General features: G+C 37.6%; 1 protein-coding gene across 4 annotated transcripts in view; it reads right to left on the bottom strand.

The window, feature by feature from the left end:
* The window catches only part of KANSL1 (KAT8 regulatory NSL complex subunit 1), a 148,531-nt gene that overhangs the window by 101,223 nt on the left and 21,195 nt on the right, over positions 1 to 26,113 (bottom strand). For 2 of the 4 annotated variants that reach the window (XM_045836019.1, XM_045836022.1), the window contains exons 1-2: positions 25,753 to 25,909; positions 7,726 to 9,097 (exon numbers count right to left, since the gene is read on the bottom strand). In XM_045836019.1, coding sequence (XP_045691975.1) covers positions 7,726 to 9,014 — 1,289 coding nt within the window. In that variant the 5' untranslated portion in view covers positions 9,015 to 9,097; positions 25,753 to 25,909. Of the gene's footprint in view, positions 1 to 7,725; positions 9,098 to 25,752; positions 25,910 to 26,113 lie in introns of those variants that run through there. The other 2 variants (XM_045836021.1, XM_045836020.1) reach the window with 1 other exon arrangement.

Genomic DNA, 26,113 nt, shown 5'->3' with positions numbered 1-26,113 from the left:
CTGAGGAATAGACTCTCCAGATACTTTTTATCAGATTTAAACTGATTACAAAGAAATTTTTGTTTACCGTTATGCAAAAACCTTTCTTCATAATTACATAAATATAAACCAGTTTAAAATTCCCACAAAGCCTCAATGAATGGAAATCAAAAATTAGAATTAACCTTTTATAGTTATTATATACTGAGTCCTTGGTGGAAATTTATGGAAAATTCAATGTTCTCTTTACATTGAATATACGTGCATAATTTTCCTATATACACAATGGGAAAAAGGAAAAAGACAATGAAACTAGTAGACATGAAAAGGCCTGAATTTCTACCTAGCTTCCAAAATAATCTACTCCATTTTGGTCTTTGTTTAGGGAGAGAAAAGAGAAACTAATGCAAGTACTAGTCATTTGAAATAGAATGTGGCCCCAACCTTTTCCTTTTCTAGTAAAACAATTTATTTTATCATGCTGATGGAATCTAACAGGGTGCTCTGCCAATGAACACTCAAACCTCTGGGTATACACAACAGCCAAAAATGTTTAAATGAAAATTACCTAATGTCCACTACATTCAATAACATCCCTTATTTGCTCCTTCCCAATCTCAACATGTGCATTCAATCCAGTTACTCCTGTCAAAAATCTGAGAATCACTCAATACCTCTTCCCTCTTTCTCACTGCATCCAGTCAATCAATCACAGGACCTAGTCACCCTAACCGCCAATAACCAATTCTCTCACTCTTCCCTGCCAAAGGCCAAGTCTACCATTCCCTATTACCCAGCCTGCACAACACCCTAACCGGTCTCCTCAGGTCCACACCATTCCTTTCTTTACACAATAAGAGAGGGGTCTTTAAAAAACCCAATGACTATGTACATAAACTGTCAATGGCTTTACACTAAAAATCTAAAGCTAAGATAAACCACAAAGCCACCCACATGACCTGGCTTCTAGCTCACTTCCTGGCCTTATTTCTCACCACTACTCTCAGATTTTGTTCTTACAAGCACCAAGCACCTCCCATTCCCAAACCCTTAGCATATGCTGTTTCCACAATCTGTAACACACTCTTCTATTCTTCACCACCAGTTCCTTCTCATCATGCAGGTCTCAGCTTACATGCTACTTCTTCAGCATACTTGCTATGACATCCTCACCCATCTTAATTAGATGTTATATGCACTCTCACAGTGCTCTGAACTTTGTTTCTGTGGCACCCCACAACCTTTATAAATATATCATTAACTACATGACTACTTGGCTTAAATAACTAATTTCTCTTTCTACCCTACCTTCCTGCATGAAAACAGAGGAGGGATTGTTTCTCTTAGTCACCACTGTATATCCCTAGAACCCACCTCAGCTAATAGCAAGCACTCAATACATCCAATAAATGAGTTAATTTCAAAGTCTCCAATGTACATCTTTGAGTCCTCAGTACAAGTCAAGTCTTCCTTGTTTACAGAGGATTACTTGGAAGTCTATTTCCTGATTTGTAACACTTGCTGGAACTTGTATGGAATACAGAAACCTTCATTTTTAAGACACTAGTAAAGAGCCTGGACCTTCAAAAGCTATAAGCGTTATTTTATAAACTGTATTCTTACAGCCATCCAAGACTGAAAATTCAATCATCTATGATGATCCATCCCTCTTTCCCCATACATGCACTGTTAAGTCCAATTAAATCTGCTTCTGCATCATCTCTAGAATTTTCTTTTCCTTTTTACACTAGATTTATCGCCCTTATCCATATAACTAGGTCTCTAAAACAGTCCCACTCTAGCCACTAAAGCTTCATGCTTTTTGGCCTCTTTTGCTTATGCTGTGCCCTCTATCTGTACTTACCTACCTCAGTAGGCCACAACCAAAAGAAAACTTTCTATCGAAATCCTGGCCACTCTTCAAGATTCATCTCTAATATCCTTTCTTTTCAATGTCATTAACCATATGTGACCTCCTCCTATTTCATTTGTATCACTCAGCATTTACTTTACATCATTATGTGCCAGGCACTATTCTAAGTATTCATCTATCTTACCGTATCTCCACCCCACATTGAAACTTTAAACTTATTGAGGATAGAGACTCAGTTTATTTACCTACAGCCATCTCTTGTTCCACACATTTGCTCATTCTGCACATACTTATTACGTTAACACTGAAACACCATCATGAAAGTGCTTAAACTCAACGTTAGAGGATGAAACCACCAGTCACAAAGCAACAGAAAACATCTGTAGCAATTAGATCTGCAGCAAATGGGTAACCCCATTTTCTGTTGCCTAACTTCCTTCTTTCAGAATCGCACAAGAAGGATGAAGAATAATTCTCACTATTGATATATATCTTCAGGAAAAAAAGGGGGACAGGGAAGAGGGAGTAAAACAAAAAGTCCCTGTTTCTACCACTGGATGACATGTACAGCCTAACAGAAAAACAAAGGGCATTAACTCAAAGGTGTTTACAAAATCAAAGTTTACTCAGCTCTGAAGTAACTCCTGCAATGCAGGAACACAATGGAATTATTCTCACATATGTATCCCCCCCCACTGAGAAATACAGTAATCCCTTTAATGGACTCCCCCCAAAAAACCCTTAAGACATTGAAAGAATCAAAGTTCTAAGTCACAAGCTAAGGAAGCTGTTTTGTTTCAGTTACACCAGTAACTTATAGAGACTTTTGCCATCAATGTTAAAGACAGAGTAATTAGCACAATTCAAAGTAATCTGAACACTACAGATAGATCATCTAGATCAATTCCCTCATTTTTATTAGAAAAGTGGTTACTTTGCTTATTAGACCTTCAGCCAGTTTGTAGCAGAGAATTAGATCTTAGGTCTCCTAGCTAATATTCCTCTCACACCATCATTCTGTAAAAAGATAAATAGGAAGTTGACCTTGGCAACATCATCTGTGTACACTTAATAAATTCAAGTAGGAGTTAATAGACAAAGCATTCCAGAGTACCTAAAAAGCAAATTCTACAAATATACTAGGAATTTGTTGGAAGTCTTCATTAACAAGAGTGTGAAATTTCCCAGAAGTAAAGGAGAATCACTGCAATTAAGACAATCCAAAATTCAAACAATTCCTTCAGTGTCCCTAAACTGAGTATCATTTATTTTTACCCAACCCTGATATGGAACAGACTTCAGAAGGCTACCTGACAAATAAAACATAGGTTAGAATACATTAAAGCAGAAATAAAAACATGAAAATAAAACAAGAACTGGGAGAACAAAAATGAAGCCAAGAATGAGCTTTAAAAAAAGGTACAGCAATAATAAGATCTACAAACTTGGCTCTCAACTTCTAAAAGCCAACAGGAGAAAAGCAACTTAGTAGACAACACAAATTACACACAATCTAGGTAATAAAAACAGGCTTGAAAGCTTAGAAAAAAATACAATTACTCTTGGTTACATGTCTTTCCCCCGAAGGTCCTTATAAAGAAGGCATTGTACAATATATATTTACTATTTAAAACTCATATTCCAACAGTCACAATGAAACATTCTGTGGGATTATTTTTATACTAACCACCTGGATAAAATAAGCCTATTTCTTTCTTTCTTTTAGTAAGGAAAAAATTTTTGAGGGAGGAAAGGTCTACATAACATTCAGGTATCTAGAACACTGCTGCTCTAAGAGCACACTTAAGAAAAGGACTTGTAAAAGTATTTTCTTAACAGCAAGTACTTACTACAGAAGTTTATAAGCACATGAACCAAGAAAATAAAAACAAAATTCAGGAATCCGTAACAAAATAGCAGAACAAAACTCTTAGAAAAGAGGAGGACTATAAACCATAGAAGAGAATGCACGCACACGAGTCACCCAAGAGTTGTTATTACATACATATATTATGACATAAATAAATGCTTCTTTCCTATTTCTACAATTAAGAATTAAACATTAAGCCCTGGCTGGTGTGGCTCAGTGGATTGAGCACTGGCTACAAAGCAAAGGGTCACTGGTTTGATTCCCAGTCAGGGCTCATGCCTGGGAAGCAGACCAAGTCCCCCAGTAGGGGCAGGCCAGAGGCAACCACACATTGATATTTCTTTTCCTTTCTCCCTCCCTTCCCCTCTCTCTAAAAATAAATTTTAAAAATCGTTTCTTTAAAGAATTAAACAATAAGGCATTTATTGAAACACAGTTTCTTGCTAGTCCCTTGATCAAGGAGATGATGCCTAAGTGCCTGCTCCTCCCAGTGATCTTCTACAATGATATAGGTCAAACCCAATATAGCACAGAATTTTCAAACTAGTAATTACATGTACGAAAACAGGAAGATATACACAACATTTTAGGAAGATTTTCCAAAAAGAGCTTAAAATAGAAAGGTTTCATGGTGTTAAACTAAATGTAAAATCAGTTAACCAAAAATATTAATCAAGAAAAAGGGACTTTCCTAACCTGTGATTATCTAGTGATACAGAATTTACTAACCATAAAGTATAATATTTAACAATTCGCTAAAAACTCAACAACATATAAACACTGATCATTCTGCTACTGCTACCATGTACCTAGGATTTACAATGGATCGCTGTTCTTCCTCTTGGAGATAAAAAAGAAAAAACACAAGTAAGTTCTTAGTAAAGGCTTGTAATTGTCACAGCACCATCCACTTATAATTTAAGCAACATCATTTCAAAACAATTCATTTCAACAGTCTCCTGTACTGGATATTTTCATCATGACTGCCTAGACAAAAACTAGCTACTTTATCTCTGGCAGAAGTATTTCAGCAAAGGAGTGAAATTTTAAACAGACAGGCCACTAGAAGGGGAGAACAAGTTGAAACTCACCAGCTTGGTCAATCTAATGGAGAGTTAACTACTTATTCTAGCACTCAAGAATTATAAAGGTGGTTACAATATTTGGGAGGGACTACTAAATCACAAATAAAAGACTTCTCAGAATCCAAATAACTTCTTTTTTTTTCTTTTTTAATCAAAGCAGTACGTCCACTCTCACTGTCTGGCCAATTACTGAAAAATCTTTAAAATACTCAGAAAGTCAACAAACACCTGGCTAAATACTTAGGAGTCAATCTGGTGACCTTACTCAACAAGATCTTTGAAGTACTGGTGCTTTACTGGTGCTTCCAAATTAAATTCAATTAAATAAAAAGGTGCAAAAGTATATTTATTTCACGATGCCCTTAGTGCCCCAATTTTTCTTATTTTAATACAATCTGATGCAAGGACATTCAACTTTTAAAACTATTATTTAGTTGACTTAACTGTAAGAGGATTCAACTGATCCCTAAAATGATCTGTGAGCTGTCCTTACACTTCACACGCTTCCAATCAACAAACCATTATGTTAGAAGAATGCCCAGAACTAAGTAGAGTGAATGGACTAAAGAGTTCTTTTCAAATCACTAGATTACCCCATGGAATAAGGAAAATTCTGTTATTTTAATTTCACTGGATTGGAACAACCACCCCCATTTCCAAAACAAACTTTCTTCGATACCATGTATCCTGAAAACAGTAAGCTTCTAGATTTTTTCCCTCAAACACACAAAACAAGTACATGAAACTTAAAATGCTTCAACTACAATATTTGTTACATGAAATTACTCTAAAACAAAATATTCAATGTTAACCAAGATTTTTTAAAGCAATGGTTTATGCAAAGTCAGTAGGGATAACACCAAAAATACTGGCAAGCTGATATAAACTACTAATCCGTTTAAGAAAAAATAACTTATTACAAAAAAAAACTTATTACAGCAATAGCAAGCCTCTGATATATTATGCAATTTAGATCTCAATAAAGTGGACTTTTGAGTTCAGTAAGCTAACAAATGGTAATGGAACTACATCTACAAGAAAGATATTCAGCAAAATTATCCCAACTTCCCCCCTCAATACAGAAATATAAACCAAAATTTCATATTCAGGCACATAGTGTTATCCATGTGGATAATATAAACAAAATTGAGGGGGGAACTTTACTTATGCTTAAAAGTACAGCTGCCTTAATTAAGTGTCTGGTGAAAACCTTAGTCACCTTTTTACTACAGTTAAGGAAAAACCAATTATTCCAACATAGCCACCTATTTCGGCCTTCTCTAGTAATCCAACCGTTACAAAATCCCTACCTGAAGAGGAAATGAAAGAGGATCTACTAGTCAAGACTCCTGCCCTTCTTTTCCAAATAATCATGTTTCCCTCTCTCATAAGTCTAACACTTGTAAATAGATAAAATGTAGACTGACTTATCTTTAAAGAAATGTATTTATACTGTCCTTCCTTATTTATCCATAAGAAGCTGAATGCAGGATGAGGAGTGAAGAACATGAAGAACATGAACCTTCTGGCTCCAGCACGCCAACTGAGTACCACCCAAAGCTTACACAGAATTTTCCTCAAGGCAAATATTTGGAACAACTAGTAAGAATTTATCCCAAAGAGGTCAATACATTTAACTCAGCTGAAAGAGAATAAAGTCCAAATCTGATAAAGATGGGCTCTTTTAGGCAGAGAATCAAGCTGTAAAAAAGTGGATTGTGCTTAGAGGCAACCTATAAAATACACAGAGACATTTTCTGATTAGTCTTTTTGTTTTTAATAATGCTTGCAGCTTGCTTGCTTGCTTTTCTTTCTTTCTTGCACCTGAAAGTGAGATGGCAAGGAGAGTTCATTTAGTGGTTCTTCTTTGGAATGAAACAAACTTATTTCCAGTAAAGGAACTCTGGTGGATTTATTGAGAGGTAGTGGTTTTTCTCCAGAATCAAGATCCCCGAAAACATTAAAAACATTAAATACAATTATATTACTGATAATGCCATATGCACTTTAGATTTGGGACAGGGACCCAAGTGCAGTTGTAAGATATTTTTCAGCACAAGGACCCTGGCTGAGGGACAAATGAAGGCTGAATCCACTGGAATGTATGCAGCCTGCTGAGGTGGGTCCTGGAGGAAAGGGGTGTGTCTTTTTCTATTTGTCATGAAAGCTATTTAGGGAGTCAAGCCCATTTCTTTCCTTCTTTTTTTATAAAATATTTAATTTTTTAGAGAGAGAAGGGAATGGAGGAAGAGAGAGAGAGAAACATGAATGTGAGAGAGAGAAACACTGAATAGTTGCCTCTCATACACACCAGACAGGAGACCTGAACCTGTAACCCAGGCATGCACCCTCATGTGAAATCAAGCTAATAATAAGCTTTCACCTGGAGGACAACAGCCAACCGATGCCCAACTGAGCCACACCAGTCAGGGCTGTTTTGATTTTTTAAATGTAAGGGAATCTCGTGCAAGGACTGTGTGCATTGAGCTGACTCAATTAAACCAATTATAAACTTCAGCGGAGTTGCCTAGGTCAACTAAACTTTTGTCCCTACTTACTAGAAATAACAAATTCTGAAGTCAAGTCATAGAACTTACAAAAATAGCCTACATACATTTTCAAAAAAATCTATTCACGTAAAGCATGGGTACAGTTTTACAAGTAATTTTTTCTTAATAAATGAGATTTTAAAAGGAAATTAGCTTTTAGCCTACAACAACACAACACTATGTCAGAAATATCTTTTATTTCTTCACTAACACATATATGCACCAACCTGACTAGTATCAGAAAAGACAAGTGGAACCAAGGTGCCTACATACAAAGAACCCCATTCTCCCCACGGTGGGAATTTACCAAGTCTTTCTCCCTTGTCCCAACATTTCTCAACAAAGATATTATACATGGGTTCTACTCACAGGGATACATGGTGCTGCTCTGGATCAGCTCTGGTCAGTTCTTCTTCTTCAATATCAGACTCTCCTCCTGAACTACTGTCAGTGACATCTGAATCAAATGCTTGTTCACTGCACCTCAAGTTGGCTATACCACTAGCTGTAAATCTCTCCAATTCTTCTGAAATCGAATCGCTTTTCAGGAAGTTGCTAAGTCCCTCTGAAGTGGTGGTCTCACTGGCAGCTTTTCTCAATGCAGCTTCAGCCTTTCGAGTCAGCATCAGTTGGCTTCGGGGCCTCAAGGATTCCAAATTTGGCAGTTTGCTCAAAGTTTTCTCTAAAAATCCACCCAGCTGATGCTGTATATGCCTTTCCACCTGCTTGGCTTGCACAACCTGTAAGCGCTTCTGCAACCTGCGAGCACGGTTCTCAATATCAGCCTGCCGCCGCAGTAAAGCTGTTATCCTTGTGTCAGAATCTAAAGCACTGAAAAGAATGGAAGACAGGGGAGACTTTTTACCCTCTAACTTGATACCCCCCAAGTTAGAACTGGAGTCTGTGCCAGGTGATAACCTACTGCTTCCTTGAAGTGCCGGCTGTTCCATGGAATTTACAGAAGATTTGTTTACAGTGCTATTATTGCTAAATATAGTTGTGTGTTCTACATCAAGGCTTCTATGTGGAAGAGTGCAATTGGTCATACCCCCCTTCAAGTCCCCAGATTCAGATGCCACTGCTTCACCCCCTTGAGAAGAAGATGAAGAAAGAGTTCGTTTTCCCCCATTGAGGGGACTGGAATTGTCATGATCAGAATGTGTTGAACTTTTAGTCAATTTCTTAGCCAACCCATTTACAGGTGCTTGTGGCAGAGCTGTCTGACCACTTGTATTCATGGTTCTAATATTTTCTAAGGAGAACTCCAAAACTGGCTGTCTCCCCAACAGCTCAGCTCGGAGTTCATAGGACTGAGATAAGAAAGGGTGAGACTTAAGGACTGTTTGCTTGCTGAAGACACCTTGCAATTTCAATGACTCCTTCGAGGAAACAGGTGTTACATCGGAGCAGAGATACGAAGCCACCAGTGGTTGCAGCTTTCCCAAGTCTTCCTTAGTAGAATTATTTCGGAAGTCTAGACTGGGGTCCTCTGCAGCAATGGCTTTTCTTTTGGTTCCGTTGGCAGCAATAAGGATGTTGGCGTTGCCGTTATTTTCGGCACTGCCAGGGGACAAAGTGGAGGATGGGGGAGCCAGTTTGAACCGGATATGGTGTGCTTCAGCTGCTGCGTCAGTGAGAGCGGGCGCCATCGCAGCCATTCAGCACAGAGAGACAGGAAGTCCAGCCTCTCCCTGTGCCGAGGCCAGCTCGACGGCCCCTTACTGCCTCCCCAGAGAACAGACTAGAAGAGAAAGAAGAAAAGGAAGTTAGAAATACAAGCACATTAGGAAACAACACATGTTTTTAATACAAATACTACTTGAGGCTGTAATCCAAACTCTGCCTCCAGGCATTCTGGAGACCTGAATATCTTGCACCAGGGGAAGGGTATGTGCAAGCATGCAAGCATGTACACACTCCTGTACAAGAGAAAGAAACCCACCCTTCTTTTTTATCACTTGTTACCACAGACTGAAAGTAGCTAAAACAGAAGTTTCATTCTGAGAGAACCACAGATTGTTAAAGTCAAATCACCTGCATTTAAAAAACTCTTTAAACTTCTTAAAATGAGTGGATTTAAAGTAAATGTAGCAAACTAAACACCTAGCAATTAAACAGAAAAAAATTAATAAGGAACTCTCCATCTCTACTAAAAAGTCTGTATTCCAAATAGGTCTGTGCATTTTTCTTGCCAAAGAACCCAGCGTTCTCCAGTTTCTAATTTCTCTGCAAGATAGATCATACTACCAGTTTATCTGTATTATCACACCTGTAAATAATTTTCTTTCACGGTTCTCTCCTTTGAGTTACAGCCCACCTCTCAAATTAATTGCTCAAGGAGTCTCTTCCCTTTACCCCAAAACTTCTTCAAAGAGTAGCCTTTGCATACTTCTCTAATCTGGCTCCTACTGCTCTGGCAAGTCACCAGTAATCTCACTATTAAATCGCAATGGTCAAGTCTCAGTCCCCATTCTATTTGACTTCTCTGAAGCATTAGGTAATACTGACCAATCCATTCTTGAAATTCTCCTTTCTTGATGTCCCTGATACCAAAGTTCCTTCTCCTGCCCTCTTCTCTCTCAACTCACTTCCCTGGCAACAACCACTAGTATGTATGGTGAAGCCTCTTCTAACAATCAGAAAAAAACTTGCTGAGCTGTACTAATAAACATTCCCACCTGTACATTCCTCAAGTCCCCCAAAATCAAAATTCACTTTCCTCTTCAAAAATACTTACTCCTCACCCAGTTTTATTATCTCTGGTAATGACATTACCTGATTTAGTAAACTAAGCTAACAATCTCAGTTATTTGCATCTTCTTCATTCTCTTTATTTGATTTGAGAGCAAAAGGAAATCTATGTAAAGAACTAAGCCAACTGTTCTTAAAAGTGTGGTCTATGAACTTCTTGGGAATTCAAAGACTACTAGAGGGGACCACAAGATCAAAGCTATCTTCATAGTAATACTAAAAATTATTTGCCTTTTTTTTCCTTCACTGAGTTGATATTTGCAACGAGGGTACAAAAACGAATCAAGGCAGAGGTACCAAAGTATACAGTCATTGGTGGTTCATTGTACCCTCTATTCACTTAGTTTTTAAAGAGTCAGGTCCACTTAACAATGTCCTTAATGAAGTTACAAGTTTTATTAAATCTCTACTCTTATGCTTTTTAAAATATTCTGTGTGATGAAATGGAACATATACATAAAGCACTCCACTGCTTTAAGAAGTCTGAGAAAAGGCACTTGTATAACTGTGATGCAAGCTCAACTAGAAGTTTTCCTCATCTAGCATTATTTTTACTTGGCAGAACAACGAACAAACTAAGGTTATTTAAACTTATGTAGTTAACAGACATTTTCTTGAACAAGATGAATCTGTCACTTCAAGAAAAACCATTGGCAATGAATGTTTATTGCATATTATAAAATCTGAGTTTTCAAGCCAAAATAAGTATTTTGAAAACTTGTACCCACCATCACGAACTTGAACATTTTCCCATCACTTTAAAAAAGTTATTTCTGATTAAATACATTACTGTTGATATTAATGAATGTAGTTTTTTTTGATACCATATCATGAAATGTGTCAACATTTGGAAGATCTGCGTAAGTCTGGAGATGACCAAATGACCAATCCATGTGAAAAACTCATATACAGGTAAAAGCAAGTACAAGATAGACTAATGGATTTTACTCTAACAGCAATTTTCAATCTTTTTCATTTCATGGCACATATACATTAATTGCTAAAATTCTGCAGCACACACAAAATATTTTTGCTGATCTGACAAAAAAGGTATAATGTTAATTCTTTCACGCTGGACGGATATTGTTGCTGGCTGTTGTCAAATTTTTATTTGACAATCTAAAGGAAAAGAGGCCAGGGCCCCTGACTAAATAGTCAGGTACTGCATGTTTTAAAAATTCTTGCAGCACACCAGCATGCCACAGCACACCTGTTGAAAATCACTGATCTAACAGTAAAAAAAAAGTTCATTGATATGGTTTTAGATTCCATATTGAAACTAACCTTGATGAAACTAGTAGCTGTAAAGTTTGGGTGTAATTTCAAAGGATAGCCACACTTATCTGAAATAACTATTAAAATATTCCTCTTTTCCAACTACGTTATCTATGTGAAACCAGTTTTTTTTTTATTCATTTGTGTTTTTAGAGAGGGGAAAGGAGGGACAAAGAGAGGGGGAGAAACATCAATATGTGGTTGCCTCTCACACACCCTCCACTGGGGACCTAGCTGCCCCCCCCACCCCACCCCGCATGTTCCCTAGCCTGCGAATCAAACCGGCAACCCTTTGCTTCACAGGCTGGCACTCAACCACTGAGCCACACCAGCCGGGGCTAGATTTTCTTTATATACAACAAAAACATGCCACACTAGAATGAATGCAAAAGCATATATGAGAACCCAGGTGTTTTCTATTAAGCCAGACATTGGAAAGATTTGCAAAAATGCAAAACAATGCTATTCACTAATTTGTTTGTTCTGTTAAAAAAGTTATTTTTCATAATATGTAGTAGGTTTATTTTTAAATGAATTGGTAAATATTTTTAAAAATATCTCAAGGTTTCTAATATATCAACTATTGATAATACTCCACAAAAGCTCTCTGAGGCTGTCTCAACATGTTCTAAGAGCACAAAGGGACTTTGAGACCAAAAAATTTGTGAACTGCTGAACTAAAGCAACCTCTTACCTCCTTAAAAAAATAAAATAAAAAAGAGGACAACTTCCAATTTGGTCACACTTTTTTATGTTTAGATCAATGCCAACATAGGATGGTAGGCCCTTATAGGACTACACTAAGGTTTTTTACACTATGACAATTCAAATCATTAATATCAAAATATTTAAGTAAATGATTGTGATAACATTCAAATACCAATATTCTTACAGTTCAAGTTTGTCTACTGCTCTATATAACTGTCAAAAGTTTCTCATTCTAATACTGTATTTTAATGAACTTCCTATGAAATAACTAAAACTTCTGGAGCTTACAAGTTTTATCCTTATCGACTTTCTGGCATATGGCAGCCTATGTAACACAAACTGTTCTATGTCCACTTTTTCTAATTCTGATTTTATTTTATTTTAAAGGTTTTATTTATTTATTTTTAGAAAGGGGGAGGGAGAAAGGAGAGAAACATCAGTGTGTGGTTGCATCTCCCATGCCTCCTACTGGGGACCTGGCTGGCAACCCAGGCATATGCCCTGACAGGGAATCGAATGCGTGACCCTTTGGTTCACAGGCTGGCACTCAATCCACTGAGTCACAACCAGCCAGGGCTATTTCTGACTTTAAAGTTAGTATCAAATCCTAATAGATTATAAATGGCTGCGCTATAGACCAACAGACAGATGAACCAATGCAAAATGTGTTTAGTTTTATAGTATACAAAGCATTTTCTCCCATAAACACAAATCCCTATCATATCTTTCCCATCAATTCAATCTCCTCTTCTGAGTTGGTATCAATACACAGTTGACACTAGCAATGCAAGGATAACATTATCAGTGCCAGATGAACAATACAACAACATGAGAAAAGTTGTTGTAGCCTGCTATCCAAGAAGCACTATATAGTAAGGCTCAGCAATGGCAGGAAAACAACCTCCCTCTTGGGACCCACCCGAGCATGGATATAGATATTACACAGCTTAAACAAAACTTACTCAGAAAAACCCAGGCTCACTCAGCACACATAAAAGCAAGTCATAATTAATATCATACCACAGAAGTACTTAAAGCAGTAAATATTCCATTGTTATTTTAGAATTATTCAATTATTTAACATTCACAACTTAAAGAAAAATCTGTTGCCTCAAATCCCACCTCTTTCAAGATCTCTCTAACCCTGTGAAAGTACATCTGTGAACTAGACATTAATCACACATCTCAAAGGTAAGAGTTTTTTGTTTACACTCGAGCCCTTTGGTCTCAATATCCCCATGAAATGCACTGGGGCAAGGAGTAGTTACTAAAACAATCACCTAAATAAGTAGGAAGGGGCAAAGCAACCTTCAGAAGGAATTCCATTCCTAACTCCTAAATCTTTATCTTTCTACACCAGAACAATACTACTGTTAGAAAAAAAAGAAATCTACAACCCTCTCCCTTAACTGACTTGAAATGCTCTGCTGAGATTCCGTATTACCCTCAAAGGCATTCACAGATAAGGAGAGGAGTTCCAGAGTCACATCATGACCCCACCCTCATTTAAATTATTTTAACTATCCTGGTTCCCTCCATTTCCTTATCTATGAATGACAAAGCCTGCTTCACAAGGTTTCTGTGATTAAATGAGATAGTCTCAATTACTTAACCTAGTGCCAGACACAAACACCCATTATCTGCACCATTATTGTAACCTACAGACAAAAAACAAATTTTAAAAAACTTCTATGGGACTTCTTAATGCACAGGAAAAATATAAAGCAAGTATAACTGCCGCAAATCATCACTAAGCTTAGGAATTTTTAAAATATTTTTGCTATATATCTAGATTTACTTTCCTTTTAATATTTCATGATGTTGCTTATGATTTTAAAAAAAGCAAACAAAAGACCAAGTAACTTAAATTATTAAATATCCATGTGGTGGAATACTATGCAACTATAAAAAATACAAAGTTGTATTTATTCACATGAAAACATCCCTGCTTCACTGCTAAAGAAATCTAAGGGTATTATTGTACAAAAGAACTATGAGTTCATTTTTGTTTGAAAAGTTAGGTGATAAGATTCTTCACCTATTTTGTCTTCTAGCTTTGTAGTCTCCACCATAAACATGTACTATTTATATGTATAATAAAAGGGAAGGAAGAAAAACAAAATAATGCAAACTCTTAAGAGTCAAAAAAATCTACCCTGGGTGGTGTGGATCAGGATTGAGTGCCAGCTTGCAAACGGAAGGGTCACCAGTTCAATTCCCATCAGGGCACACACACACCTGGGTTGCAGGCCAGGTCCCCAATTGGGGGTGTGTGGGAGACAACTGATTCCATGTATCTCTCACACATTGATGTTTCTCTCCCTCTCTTTCTCTCTCCCTTCTCCTTCTCTAAAACTCAATAAATAACATCTTTTTAAAAAGTCAAAAATCTAAGGAAAGTATAACGTCACAGTAATTTCCCTAAAATTTAACATACCCAGCAAAATGTTGATTAAAACAATGATTCCCATCCCACTTGAATCCCAAATGCTTTACTATCCAACAATTTAAAGCAAATTGTTGAACTTAAAGCAGTTTTTACAAACTGTCAAACTTAAGGAGTTTTACAAAAACAGCACAACAGCTCATAATAAATCACCTTCCCCCCAAGAATACAAAGCATTAAAATTTTCAATTAGCTTATTAATCCTCATAACAACCTGGGCAGTAGGTTTCAGACTGGGAATATAATTTCCAATTTACTGGTGGGGAAAAGCAATAAAGTTACACTGTACACTCAAAATAAGAAACCTAATATACCCCAAGTGTTAGTTCATCTAATAATCTACAATTTGACAAATGCAGATGAAGCTAATGTACTTGCTGTCACTGACATAAATTAAGATTCTCCAGTAAGCTTAAACAGACAAAAAAGAAAGGACCTATCTGCTATACAAGACTGGATTAGATAACTAATGGTTTCCCTGTCAGTTCCAAGGAAGCATTTTGGGGACAGGAAAAATGTCAGATAAGTTCAGCAGCCAAACACATTTGGGAAAAACTTCCCTGATAGAGATCCACAATGTGCTTCCTTCATCATACTGAATATGCAAATATATTTGCCTTTACCAAACTTCTTTAACAAACTAATACTTCTTTCCCATTACACCTATTAATATCATGCAGAACTGTTCTGAGGAATACAAGTTGAAATAAAGTTCAAATGTGTGACTTCTGGGGTTCCTTCCTACACTTATGATTCCATTATTCTAAATTGCAGTATAGGTTCAAGGACAAATTTCCAACTAACACATGTAGGACTTAGAAAGCAAAAACATATCCCTAGGGCAGTTTCTCAACCTCAGCACTATTGACCATCTTGTGCTGAATAATTTTCTGTTGTAGGGAGAGGGAGGTCTCTCTTGTGCACTGCAGGATGTTTAGCAGCATCCCTGGTCTCCACCCACTACATACGTAGCACCCTCCTACAAATTATGACAGCCAAAAATGTCTCCAGACACGTCAAATGTCCCACAGGGGGTAAAAATCACACCTGACAATTGAGAAATATTGCTTAGAGATACAGACTCTGTATCTATCTTTATGTCTGTCTGTCTGTCCATCTATACATAAAGATATATTCTTTCTAGATAGCAACAGCTGGCTGCTTCAAATACTACAAGTCAGAACTCCACACCTACAAATGCAAAGTATGCCTTATTCCTCATTAGTTCCCAAGACGGGACTCCCAAATACACAAAAATAAACTGGCAGCATCCACCTTGTAAAAATGTTGATAAGCTGCAGAAACTCAAGGGGGAGGGTTTGTCCATTCAGCTGCCCAATCACCACATTCTTTCACTGAAAACAGAAGCAAAAATCAGATGGGGAAGAAAAGTTCGCCCAAAATGTGGCTTTTGCTAACCTCTTTCCCCATTACCTCATTACTCTGCACAAGGGAAAGAAAGAGAAGAAGGAAGGATGGTTAGGGAAGTGTCGTGTAAAATTGTCAAATGTCAGCTGAAATTTGGAAATTTACTAAAATTTCTTTATGTAAAAGCTAGAACAAGAGAATGGTAATTGACATTCTAGTGAGAGGAAATGGCACCGGAAAATGCCACGCTGTAGGAAACCATAGGATATCCTGAAGGTTAAAAGAAATGATCGATTTGATTGAAATATAAGTTTAAGTTAACAGAGAATGCAGTACAGAAAAAGGAGGAAAGGCAGTCTGAAGCCAGATCATTAATGGACAACCTTAAATAGCCAATCTTTACTCAGAATGGCAGCAGAATGTCATTAAAGGCTTTTCAAATGGGGAATAACACATCAGAACTGTGCTTTAGAAAGACCAGCTGGGTGGGATGGATTAAAAGAAAATAAAAAGGCAAAGGAAAACGCAATAAAGAAGCTACTGCAACAACCCACACAGGATGCAACAAAAACCTCAACTAAAATGGTCACCACAGTAGTATGGTCAAAGTCTTCTCCAAGCTTAAATCCAGAAATTGGAAGGCACTGAAGTTTGCAGAAGCACCAAATAAGTGATACAAACATTGATTTAAAGGCTCTTAAGGACAAGAGATAAGGCTCTCTTTTCCTTCATAACTTCATCTTCTCTATGATGAAATCATAAGGTGTGGAATAATTTCTTTATTCTTAACACTACCAACCAAAATCCAGGCAGGGTTCTGGTCAGCTGACACCTAAATCATAACCACTTCCTGCTGATGTCCTCCAATCCATTCCACACCTTTTTATCACCTCACTTCTCTACTATAAAATAGCTTCCAGTGCCTTTTCCACAAGTAAAAATTCTCCAAAAATTAATATGTTTGATAAACCTCAAACATATTAAGAATAACTGTGTCAGGTGGCATGGACCTAGAACTCACCCCCAGATTCCAAACTCCACAATCTTTGCTTAGGCTACTGCTTCTACATGGAAGGCCCTTCTACCATTTAGGCCCAACACTTTATTAATTGTTCAATATATAACATCTCCACAGAAACTTTTCTGTACTACTCAGATTCACACTGCTTTCTTCCTGCTTAAATTGTACAATGTACTTCAAGTCACCATCACTTAATTCAAATTATCTGAATGTTCCCTAATTGTCAATTTGTTAATTCTATTTCCAAAACAGGCAGTGTTCCTTAGCATCTTTTTCTTGCATGCTAACTTTACCCACAGCTTGGTACACAGTAAGCATTGTAAGCACTTACTGACTGGACTGGACTAGAGTAATCAAAACACATTTGGTGAGGTAGGCCTTCAAATTTAGATATGATTTTGCTAAACAGAGAAAAATGAGGAAACTCTAATCGAGCAACTGACAATCAATGGGAAAAGATCTGAGAGATGATCCACAAAACAATTTGGATGAGCCACGCAGTACATGTATGGCTTTTCAAGAAGAGAGAAAAAGATAGCAGCTAGGTAGTGATTTGTGATCAAGTATTGAAAGTTACATTATGGGACACAGTGGAAAGCATTTTTTTACCATGGAACCAAATGTAGATATGTTGTGAAATACAACAGGGAACAGGAGGCATAATTTTTATTATAAACAAAGAAATAATGTTCACCAACCCACTCTCTAACACTTTCCTATACCAACAGGGCTTCTTAATCAAAAAGGTTTATAATTACTAAAGGAATCAAGGCTCTGAATGGAGGTTATTATTATGACTGCTGTTCATTAACATTAACTGACCTCTTCCTGTGTCAGTCCTGTGCTCTTTTTAGATGTGCTCTCATTTCCCTTCACAATAACATCGTAAGACAAGTAAAGTACTCTTATTCTCACTTTATAGATGAGGAAACTTGACATTCAGAAGTTGTGATGAGCCCCAGATTACACAATTCCTAAGCTGAAGAAAGCAGGATTCCATTCATATCCCAAATTCTCAAGTGTGCACTTTTAAAGCCATTACGCTAAGTAGTTTAAGGCTAGGTTTAAATTGAAAGGGCCTTAACTGCTTGACACTAGATTTCAAATTTTAGTCTTTAAAGGAAAGTTGACTTAGGAATACTAACTGATTATCTCCAATAACATTTTATTAAAATGCCTACAACAGTAAAATCACCACACTAAGTGCCTATAGTGATGAAAAAGACGAGTAAAGACAGACACTACTATGTCATCAGAGAATCCCAGGGGTCCTTATTAAGGGGCCCTCACACAGGCTGAGAGTGGGTGTCATTACAGAAGGCTTCCCAGAGAGAACAATATCAAAGTTGAAACCTAAAGAACATGTACAGTCTAGCATCCACCATACTGCTACTTCAAGAATCCCATATCCAAAACCCATTCCATGACCCCCAACACCAAATCCAAAACCCATTCCTGCCCCTCAGCATTCCCTATGTGAATGAATCCTTATCCCAATTACTCAGGTACCGTCTATCATAGACATCTCATTTAAATATATACTAATACCAGACATAAATTACAGGAAGACTACAGAAGTTCATGGTCTAGTGTGAAGACACTAAAAATTTTAAGTTTCATTACTGCAACATAAAAAAATAGAAAATAGGTGTGAAGGAAAACCCAGATGATAAAGCACTGTGTTTTGCCTGAAGAGGTCAAGGAAGGGTTCCAGAAAGAGCTGACATTCTGACTAAATGTTGAAGGCTGACTAGGGAGAGTTCAAAATAGGCAGAATGATAGGCACATTTATTCCGTCCTTAATGCCACTGTTTTAGTTCAGAACCTCATTATGCACTACAGTAATCCAAGCAGTAATAATCTCCCAACTGTTCTTTCTTCCTGTCTCATCAAGCCTTCAACCTAGCACCCACTACCAAAATGATTACCAGGAAAAAAGGATGAAAAGATGGCAGGAAGGAGGGAACATAAATCTGAGCAGGTTGTACTCCTACTTAAAATCCTTCAGTAACACTAGTAAAGGATGAATCTTAACTCCCCATTCAGCATATCTACCCCCATTTTTACACTCAGCCTCATCTCCAAACTGTCCCCAATCCCAACTTCCTGAATCATATTTATAGCTCCAGGCTTTTCCATGCTCTGTTTCTTCTCCAAGATCACATGCTATTTCAAGTATTCCCTATTCATTCCAAGTTGAGATAGGGGTCTCTCTCTAGAGTTTTACCTGCACGCACCCCCATGACATCCTAGACAACAGCTCATAATGTAATATAAAACTCCCAATTTTGTCTTTCCATTCCTCCCCTAGACTACTTCTTTAAAAGGGGGTTGTGGTTTGTGTTATCTTTATCCCCTACATGTAGCAGTGTACCTGGCAGACATCGGACCAATATAGGCTAGTTAACCTGAGCATTCTATGTTGAGTGCTTCAGCTGGAGATCCATTATGAAGTTAAAGTGGATGTCTGATCATAAAGTGATAATGACCTAACAAGAAGCAGGCACCAACTGAATCTAGAACAGACTTCAACTACCTCAAGTTCCAGCCACTAATATTGCCAAGCACCTGCACTCAGACTGGCAAACTTTTTAACTGTACCTTTTAAACTATTAAATTTGGTTACCTAAGCCTTTTGAAGACAAAATCTACCAAAAATTTAAATGCAATTAACCAAACTTTTACCCAGTCACTGCACTTCTAGGAACCTATGCAACAGAAATATTCTCGTAGATCCATAAAGATGTATACACAGTCTTTCAACTGTAATACAAAAAAATCCTAAACTTAAAGACACACTAGATTACGCAGTTATTTATAAAGAAAATTGTACGTTTTGATGTGAAAAACCTGATATACAGCTAAATGGGGAAAATAATCAAGCCATATAAGCATGATCCTGTTTGTTTAAAAACATTAAAAAATTTGAAGGATGACTGCCTATCAAAATATTTATTGGTGTTTATCCTCTATTCAATCACTGAATTCAAATTTCCTCCCAGTCTAGCTCACAAAAAGACAAAGAGGAAAAAAAAAAATATACCTTTTAATCTCATCTCTTTCTAACAAACTCTAACAATACAAGTGTTTGAACAATCCTAAAATTGAAGACTTCTTGAAGGGTCCAAACAGTCCAAAAGCAAACAGGTTATTCTTGGCAGGGATCCTTGACCAAATTCCAGGGATCTCACTGAAGCCTACCATATCCCTTTAGAGTACTGAATTAATGACAAAATTAATTTTTCCAATGCCAGGGAAGCGTTAAATATTAATACTAACATCCTTCTTGCATTCCATAGGGAGGCCAAGGGAAAACTAGAAGGTAAGCAGTAAACCAGTTAACTGCAAAAACAGCTGCCCAATTTTTTTTTTAATTTGGGCTTAAGCTCTTCAAAATCCTCAGTTCTTCATGACACTGTATGAACAATTTAATGAAATTTTCCCAACAGTTCAACTTATCAAACTAGTATTTCTACAAAACCTCTACACTAGCAAACATCAGAAATTAAACTAATTAGCTTTTCGCCTCTATCCCTTCACACCTTCTAGTAGAGGTGCTAATAAGCAGTCATAAAGGCCAAATAACAAGCAGCAAAAAAAAAAAAAAAAAAGGCCCAGATATCAGTTTTTAGCAATTTCTCATTTAATGTTCTAACAAAATTGTTATTCATCTTTTATATTTCCCAACATTTCCCTTCCAACTGAGATTAATGGGGTCTGACCTTAAACTAAGCTGACCCTTTTTTAAAAAAGAAATTAAAAAGTGAGGGACTCCATTAAGTTTGATGCCACTCAAGCAACTTTTTCCAAACAAGGGCTGAATCTGCTGTACTCAAAATTCAGAGTGAGATCTCATTTGGGATTCCTGGTTCAAGTAACAAGAACCAGAGTTTTTGATAACATTTAATAAAACCTCACTGAATTTACCTCCACCTTACATTTCCTGATTCTCAAAAACTTGAAGAAATTAATTTTTAAAAAAATTAAAACTAGGAAAAAAAAGGCAAGTTTACAGTCAACAATAAAATATATAGCTGAATAATTCCCTATCAAGGTTAAGACATTCAAATGTTAAAATTTTATGGGGCTAGCCCTTGCTCAGCTGGTTGGAGCATCCACCAATACATCAAAAGGTTGTAGGTTCGTTCCCCAGGAGCACGTACAGAAAGCAACCAATCCAGGTTTCTATCTCTTCCCTTTCTCTCTCTCCAAAAATCAATTATAAAAAATTATTAAAAATCAATTTTAAAAAATCCTCAGGTGAGGATTAAAAATTTTTTTTAATATTACGGAACTAGTTAAAGTCGTGGAAAAGCAAGGCTTGCATAAAGTAACATTTATTAAGCAGTTGTTACATCTTCCAGACTCGCTACCCAATGGAAAGACAATTTCAAAGGTCTCCACCTTCAGAGCCTCCTGGCATTAAGGTTTAAAATCTTCATATATAAATCTTTAAGTTTTTCTTTTAAACTACCCAAGTTTGTTTGCTTTTCATTCATAAATACGAGCTGTGTTTTCCATTTTGAAGTCAGTTTCTTCATGTCCTACATTTTAGCTTTACCTTTATTCTAATAAAGACAAGAAAAAGTTTAACACACAAAGAAAAATATTTCACCCTGACTGGTGTGGCACAGTGGTTGAGTGACAGCCTGCAAATCAAAGGGTTGGTCACCAGTTCGTTCCCAGTCTAAGGTTCATGCCTGGGTTGTGGGGTCAGGTGGGGGGGCGGTGGGGGGGGCATGCAAAAGGCAACCATACATTGATGTTTCTCTCCCTCTCTTTCTCTCTCCCTTTCCCTCTCTAAATAAATAAAATCTTTAAAAAGAAAAAATAAAAATATCTCAATTTCAGTCCTGGTTGGAGTCCAGGCTTTTTGGTAAATTATACCTTATTGGCTTATTTTCTCCTATACATTTTACCTACATCCTAAAGGACAGGCACATGGCATAATGTAGAGCCAACTGATAACTGAATAATTAATAGTGACCCTCCCAACTGGCCTTTTCCTATGACTCACAACTGTCCCTACAATCTGCAAGTGACCCCAAAGACACAGCTGACCTCCTACCTCTTCTAGTGACTTTCAAATGTTGGGATATTTGTCTTTTCCAATTCACATTGTCTTTTATAACCATTACTGTGGTTTCACTAAGGTTTGATCTCACATTTTAGAGAATGGGAAGTACTGATGAATCTTGTTTTATGTTATGAATTATTATACTTTGGCAAGAATATTTCTACAAAACTTTTAGTATGCCCAGAGGCTAATGTGCAATTTATTAGAATAGAAAATTATAATTTAAACGTACATCTTCAGAAGCCACATGAAGACTGAAAAACCAGTCTTAATACAGATTTCCAAGAAATAAAAGTCCTACTTTAGGTAAAGGACATGGTTCAAATATTCTTTGCATTGAAAGAGCAGGCAGGCCAGGTGTTTGGGATTTTTGAGACACCTGCACTGGACTTCCTTATAAAGTGATCAAGTAAAAGGGTACTAATGTAAAAGAGGATTCCTGAAACCTAGAACAGTCTAACCAATCAAGGCAGAAACTTGCTTAAAATAGGGCAAAGAAAAGGTGCTTTTAAACCTCTAAAAAACACTCAATAATAAAATTTACTCTGGGACAACCAACTGAAGACTACATACTTAGTATGCACGATTCCCTCCTTTCCAAACTCAAGGGAATGGAGAGATCCTTGGGAGGGGGGAACAATCAATTTATTTTAAAAAATCTCTCCAGAGAAAGGAAGTCACTTAAATTTGTCTTAATGGTCTCAGGAAGAAAAAAAACCCTACCAAGCCCCCCAAGCAAGCAGATAAAATATGAGGAATAAGCATTTTCACAGGATTTAAACACAGGATTTTCAATGACTACTGTTTAGAAAACACAATATGGACTAGTATGATTTTTTTTACATTTAAAAACGGTTTCTAATATGACAAGACAACGAAGCTTTATTCACAAAAGTTCCTAACTAGAACCAAATACTAAAATATCTTCCTAAACCAACAATATCCACCACATGGCCCTATGTTTACAGGTTATATGAGTCAGGTTATAGCAACAACACAAACCTAAAACTTGTTTTCACTTAGAAATACAATGGAAATTTATGGCTATTCAATAAAATTCAGAGGATGCAGGTTACAATATAGCATTACTAGAGATGGAAGAGTATTGGCAATATTTGAAGAAGAAAAAAGTGGAGTAGTTATTTTCTTCTCACCTTGATAAAAGTTAAAAAGTAAACTATAAGGCTTACTCATTTTCTAGCTTCCAAAATTTTCCTCAACAGGATAATGATAACCCATCTAATAATCAAAGAATGCTCTCAAGATTTAGCCATAGAACTCATATGTGTAGGCAAGAAAACCAGACAAAAGGTTAATATCTGACTTTGGTAAAGCACAAAAGTCAAATACTAATGTTCTGAATGAGGCTTTCAGGAAAGAAGCAGGAACATCTCTCAATACTTCACTTCATTAGAGTACACAGGTAGGATAGAAAACCCACCCTCCTCAAGGTTCCATCAATATTTAATTGATTACTCTCTTAACTGTTTACAGGCACAAATCAAAAATACTTATCTCACATATATTTCAATGAAACAGTCATCAGAGACCCAACCATAATACAGGTGTTAAGAATCTTTGTCACATCTAATGTCTTTCTCCAATGAGTGCACACTTGAGAAACAAAGTTAATCACCTCCAATCATGAGATCACTAACAAATACATCAAATATTCTAAAGGTCAAAAGAACTGCATACTTTGTTGGAGAAACCTCATGGAAATTGAAATCAAAATCCCATGACCAAAATCAGAAGTATAGATCAGCTCTCCCACAATTATAATACATATTTTAAATTCTCACAAGATGAGCATTTTTACCTTGCCTTATTTTTAGAACTACACATCACACTGCTCATATCACATGACATGATGTAACTGTTAGGAAAGAAAATGACCCAAACCATTGAAAATATACATAGTAAGAGGACAACAATGAACGCATTTTTAAAAACCACTACACTTCATATTTACTTTAAAAAATGTTTCTTAAACCACAGTATTTTTTTAAATTATAAAAGTGGCTAGTATCCTGTGTAGAAAAACAGCAATATGCTTGGTATTTTATAAAGCAGGAATTTACCCAATTATTAGGAAAACTGGTATAAAGAAACAGATACGTGAACATTCATTTAAACCCACAGGATTAAAAACAAAATTTCTCCAGATCAAAAGCACAACAGAAAGGTAATAAAATATCTCTAAATAAAATACAATTATTACTCAAAAGTATTTACTGTTGTTAGGAGATAAAAATAGCTTTAACTGACAAAAGTGCATAAAATTGAAAACTTCTGAATTGGTCAGACAGTATGTTAGAAACGGAATCAAGTATAGCCTGTGGAAGTGGGGAGGGGAAAACACACCCACTTAAACCTTTATAAATAGTGGCACTTGAAATGACCCCAAAAGTAGGAAAAATAGAAATTATACTATTCTGACATGAAAAACATATTCCGAGGCACTACTTTTCCATTCTTTTAAATGCTTTAAACACGAAGTTCGGTAACAATCTATAACTATATCATGATTATGCAAGGCAAAGATTATGTAATTTTATCGTTTTTCAGAAATGTTCTCTGACTCTAAAACTAAAACAACTAAAACGTTTTACTCACTCCAAAGGGGAAGGGGTAGGTTCTTCTGGTGATTTTAAAAATATAAACACACCCCAAACAAACAAAAAAACCCACAATGATTGCTAACCACGTGACAAAGGAGATGGCAACACCGGGATTGTGAATGGAGGGGAGGGAGGCGAGGCAGGACTAGGGAGATCTCTCGGAACTTTGGGGACCTTGGGATTCGCGTCTCCCGACCCTTAAGATACCAGACTCTAGCTCTACGAGTTGTACTGTTAATGTTCTCAAGTACGTTTTTATTAATAGGTCACGAAAAGTGCACCAGTGACCTCTAGAATAAAGGGGAAAAACGGAGGAGGAGGAAAGAGCAATTTAAAGTGGCGCCATCATGTCACTCCTTCTCCCCTAAGGCAATCCAATAAGCAATAGTTAGGTAACGTGTTTCTCAAAAATACCACACTGGGAAAATGGAAAACAAAAGGGTTTTTAAGTAAAATATGAGGCTACTGTTTATCACATGGAAGAACAACCAAAACTATATGCCGAGAATCAAAAGACCGTCAGCCGGAAAACAGGCCCCCCAAACTCACTTAAAAGCAAATAAATGCCTCTTCCTCTTTAGTTAAAAAAAAAAAAAAAACACGTCCGCCTGAGGGAAACCAGATCTGAAAACCTAAGTGACCTCAATTTACAGGCAACAAAAATAAATGAAACAAATAACCATCTAACTAAACAATCAAGAGTTGTGATATACACCGAGAAACATGCAAGATGTGTGTTTCGAGCAGTGAAAGGCCTTTTGCAGTGAAGAAGTTCAAGGCAAGAGCCAGAGTTTGTTTTTGTTGTTTTTTTTTTTTAACGGGAATAAATCGTGTTCTTAAGGCCTCATTTTTAAATAGAACGCCAAAGGAAAAGCTGGCGAACGAGGCGGCAGCTGGTGGGGAAGGGCCCCCGCACACCCCCGCCCTTGGGGCGACTCCCAGCCCCAGACCCGCAGCGGGGAAGCCCAGAGAGGCCATTTAAAGTTCCGGGGATTTTTCCTGCCCTGCCCTGCCTTTCCAGTTACAACTAACAAAGAGAGGGAGAAATGGGAGCCACAGGGAGAGCGAGGAGAAGGAGAAAGGGCAGCGGGAGGAGGTGGAGGAAAGGAGCAGCAGCAGCAGCACCTACCACGTGATGGAGGAGCGTAGCCCGGGCGGATTCAGCCCCACAAAATGGGCGCAGTTTGCAAACAGCCCCCGGCCTGGGCGCCGAGAGCCGGCGGCGGGCGGGGGCGCGCGGCGGCGGCTCCGGCCCGGGCCCCCCGCTCTCCTCCCCCCCGGCGCCCGGAGCCGCCCTGACTTTCCGGGCGGGGGGGCGAGGCGGAGGGGGAGGGGAAGGCGGCGGGGAGCGGCCGCTTTTTCTTCTCTTTTGGACCCTTTCTCCGGCCTTCCTCGGCTCCGGCGGGGCCTGGGCACGGCCGGGGACCGCAGCCCGGCGGGGAGGACGGGCGGGCGGGGGCAGAGGGTGAAGCCGCCCCCCCCCGCCCCGC

This window comes from Phyllostomus hastatus, unplaced genomic scaffold, assembly GCF_019186645.2.
Source record: "Phyllostomus hastatus isolate PE091 unplaced genomic scaffold, TTU_PhHast_1.1 phas_contig_210, whole genome shotgun sequence".
In the NCBI taxonomy this organism is placed as follows: Eukaryota; Metazoa; Chordata; class Mammalia; order Chiroptera; family Phyllostomidae; genus Phyllostomus; species Phyllostomus hastatus.
The sequence above is the reverse complement of the archived record's forward strand: the minus strand, read 5'-3'. Positions and strand labels throughout refer to the sequence as shown.